Below are 4,330 nucleotides of genomic sequence, written 5' to 3'. Positions count from 1 at the left end.
AAGGAAAGATTGAAAAAAAACTGGCACTGATGATTTTAAATTTTTTGCATTAATTTATATTAAAATTGATTGTTACAACTTTGAGAATCTGCTTCCTACTCAAGTGAACTTCTTTTGACACTGAAGGAGGCTTAATAATGTGAGTTTCATCCTTATGAAAAGAAATCCCCATATTTTGCATACAGTTCAGCCTTCTTGCTCCTTCATCCTGCAGTCATTGTTTGGCCACTAGAGGCCTCATTGCCATTAGCAAATATTCTAAACTGCAGAGAAATGCACGGAGTGTCTCATTACATAATTATATATTGTACTTACTGGGAGGGTCTAGGCAGAGCCTCTATGGTTAGAATTTAGAACCCTGGAGTTCCTGGCAGTTGAGAAGCTGCAACAGTCCCAAACATTTCCAGGGCTTTCTCTTTACTTTGGATATGCCTAGCCATCTTGCAGATTTGAAGAACTGCAGTTCTTAGGAGACTCAAAAGTGTCAGATCTTTTCAGCACGTATCCTGCTCTTGCTGTAGTGTTAATAGAAGAACAGCAAAGAACTCAGCAACAAAGAGAAACTGGAAATGGAGGTTCCCAAATGCAGTACATCCTACCCCAAGTTCTGGTCCCAGCTTTGGGCACTTGCTTGCCCTTCTTGGAGTTCAGAGAAGAACAGTGAAAGCTACACTACATCTCTTCATTGTGAGGCCCTAAACAACTATAAGGAAATGGACACACAGCCTTCTACCAACAGTGTTCCAGTGTCTCTGTACAAACATCACCCCTGTCTTTCAGCAGCTTCCATGAGCAGTTCGGTGGTGCCGTCTCCTCCTCCACCACCAGCAGAAGAATATAGCTGTGAGTTTGGGTCATTTAAGTATTTGATGCTGTGTTCCCTGGGTGGTCTTGTGAGCTGTGGACTGACTCACACAGCAGTAGTGCCACTAGATGTGGTGAAATGCCGGATGCAGGTGGAACCTAAACGCTACCGTGGGCTTGTGCAAGGCCTTACTCTTACTGTGCAAGAGGAGGGAATGCGTGGTCTGGTCAAGGGATGGGCTCCAACAGCCATAGGTTACTCCATGCAAGGCCTTGGCAAATTTGGCCTTTATGAGACCTTTAAGATACATTATTCTGAATTGTTGGGTCCTGAACGTGCTTATCTGTGGCGGACCAGCCTCTACCTGGCTGCCTCAGCCAGTGCTGAATTCTTTGCTGACATTGCTCTGTCCCCAATGGAAGCAGTCAAGGTACGAATTCAGACCCAGGAAGGCTATGCCAACACACTGCGGGATGCAGCTCCAAAGATGTTCATTGAAGAGGGGCTGTGGGCTTTCTACAAAGGAGTGTCTCCACTCTGGATGCGTCAGATCCCTTATACCATGATGAAATTTGCCTGTTTTGAACGAACTGTAGAGGCTCTCTATAAATATGTCATACCCAAGCCCCGCGATCAGTGCACCAAAATGGAACAACTTGGAGTCACCTTTGTTGGTGGTTACATTGCTGGCATCTTCTGTGCTATAGTCTCACACCCTGCTGACTCTGTGGTATCTGTACTCAACAAAGAAAAGGGCAGTACTGCCACTGAAGTCCTCAAGAGGTTGGGCATGTATGGCATCTGGAAAGGCCTGTTTACCCGTATCCTGATGATTGGGACCCTCACTGCCCTACAATGGTTCATTTATGATTCAGTTAAAGTGTACCTCAAGCTCCCTCGGCCCCCACCACCTGAGATGCCTGCCTCTTTGAAAGAGAGTTTGTCATTAAAATAGACACACACATCCCCAACAGACCTACACTGTTGTGTTTCAGGGATCCTTTCATTCTATAAGAATTTCTGGTCCATTTTGTGTGTGGTTATTGGTGGACTATGGACCTTATTCTGGTTCAAACTAAACACCACAGTGCGCCAACCATATATTAAGCTACCTAAAATGTCTACTTACTGCAGCATTGATGCTTATGATTTAGCAGAATAATAGTTCTGGAATTTTGTTTTGGTATAAATTGGGCTCAAAATACATAGTGCATAATGTGGTTTATAGTTTTTACAGCCTTGTTCAATATGTTAAGGTTAACCTATTATTAGCAGCTGGTAGCCCAGCTGGTTGTTGATTCTTTGTCAAGTTCTTAATAGTATCAAATGGTGTCCTCAAGTTTGCATTATTGAAATCTGATTTTCTAATTGAAGCACCATCAAACCACATGCTCTGAAGTACTTTTACATTAAATAAGTTTACATGTGAGGATCACAGTAACTGTTCAAAAATCCATTTTCTCATGAAAAAGATTTTGCTCCTGCAGCAGGACTGTTTGTGTGTCTTTTGAAAGGTTAATTAAAATGCTAGAGTTTTTGGAACATATGCAGTGCAGGGTCTGATATTCTGGAAAACAGCAGTTTAGACCCACTCTGCACACAGGTGGATTTGGCTCACTTACATCCTAGGATCATTGTCCTTATGTTTATTGGACAACCAATCTCTCTTTACAAAGGCAAGGTAGCTTCTGATTATGGGTGTCTACCTTTCCTTTAACGATCACCCTATATCTTTTAGCACTACATTGACAAAGTGCGGGAAGAACTTTTCTACCCTGGAAGTTCAGCTAAAAATGTGAATTTGTGTAATACATCATTTGATATGTTGCACTTTCTCCATGATGTATTTTCTGTTTTCCTACATGTTCACATAGACATTTAAATTGTTAGCATAGCAAAATAAAGTTATTGTGGAAATACAGGGTTTCTTTTGGATAGAAGTTACTAAAAATATATTGGCAGTTTTGCATTTCATACAAAAAGAAGGCATATTTCAGATCTGTGGTCTTGCAAAAGAATATCATTACCGATATCATCACCAGTATTACACATGTGGTTTCATTTTTCTCTTAAATCTGAATTCATAACCTATACATTCTAAATAATTTATTTAAATTCAACATATATATTCTTGCCATATGTAAGAATGTACCCAACCCTTTCCTATTTAAGGAAACGAGTTTATTTCTAGTTTATTAGCTGTCTTTTGTCCATGATTTTCTCTTTTTATAAATTTACAAAGAACTATAGTTGGTTAAATAAAATGTAATGGAAAGCTTGCAATTGCATTGATAACATTCAAAAATTTCCTTCCAGTACAATTTTTTGTACTTGTCCAGTCCCTCCACGGATGAAAAATTCTTGAATCTCAGAGGGCCATTGCTAATATGCATAATTTGTCTGTCTTTAAGATATCACATGACTGTTTATTGTTTTGTCTTCAACAGACCACATTGATCACAGGGCTAGTTTTCATTGAGGTAGTATATCATCTTGTGGAGTTGGATGCTCTGCTGTTAAAACTTGTGTTTGGACTGTGCTCCTTCTTACAGAGCAGTTCTATGCACATAAAAAGTAGCACGTCAGGAAAAAGTCTTGACAAGAACTACATGAATGGAAATGTTTGGTGGAATACTGTCTTGACTAAGCTTTATTATTTCTTTGAGAAACAGAAGTTAGAGCAGAACTTCAGAGACCCAGCAGAGGTATGTGTAATGTGAGCATGTTAAATACGATATTTCAAAGACTTCTGAGAAACATACATTTGCAGATGATTGAAAGGAGTTAATATTTTAGGCAGAAATAAAAACATAGATGTATCGCTTGTACTGACAGCCATCCATTCTGTCCGAACTGGCAAATAGTTTTCACACATGATTTTTTTTAGACAAATGCTTTTGAACTTCTCTCATGTTGTTTGTATCACATGTAACATAGATATGGAATAGAATATTTTGTCTGTATTTTCTAATCACTATGAGTTTATTAGGGTTTGTAGAATCTTTCGGGCTCAAGTGCCATGTTCTACTGGAGAAAGTAGAACACGGCACTTGAGCCCGAAAGATTCTACAAACCCTAATGATGTTACCAGCCGTGAAAACCTGAAATCTTTGATAATACGAGTTTAAATTGACATTATGGTCTGATTGAAGGCTTATTTGTAAAAATACCTTTAGAGGTGGTTTTGATGATAATTCTGCAGGTTCACACAAGTGAGAGGTGCAAAGAACTGACATTCATGGAAGTAGGATAACATATATGAAAACAGTATATCATACTGTAGTTGGAGGCAATAATATTTATCTAAATAACCTTTGGGATGTAGATTATCTCTGATGTCTTCTAAAAAAACATGGGTTTCTTAAGCAAATTACTCTTTTATGAAGACAGAAATGCAAATACAGTGATTTTTTAAAAGAACTCTCTTGCCAAAGGACAAAAACCAATCAGAATCTTTTTATCATTTGTCTCTCCTCAACAATACTGACCATGAATATATTTTGGCATGCAAATCATCCTCCATAC

At 38.9% G+C, this 4,330-nt stretch overlaps 1 protein-coding gene across 1 annotated transcript; it reads left to right on the top strand.

The window, feature by feature from the left end:
- The first annotated feature begins 534 nt into the window (after positions 1 to 534).
- Positions 535 to 2,145, top strand: LOC132567636 (solute carrier family 25 member 3-like). The gene has a single exon (XM_060233318.1). It carries the CDS (start codon positions 570 to 572, stop codon positions 1,758 to 1,760), a length of 1,191 nt encoding a protein of 396 aa, XP_060089301.1. The 5' UTR covers positions 535 to 569; the 3' UTR covers positions 1,761 to 2,145.
- Positions 2,146 to 4,330: the final 2,185 nt, after the last annotated feature.

The sequence above is a fragment of the Heteronotia binoei genome, chromosome 2, assembly GCF_032191835.1.
Source record: "Heteronotia binoei isolate CCM8104 ecotype False Entrance Well chromosome 2, APGP_CSIRO_Hbin_v1, whole genome shotgun sequence".
NCBI lineage: Eukaryota > Metazoa > Chordata > Lepidosauria > Squamata > Gekkonidae > Heteronotia > Heteronotia binoei.
This window is presented reverse-complemented; position numbering and strand designations above follow the sequence as displayed.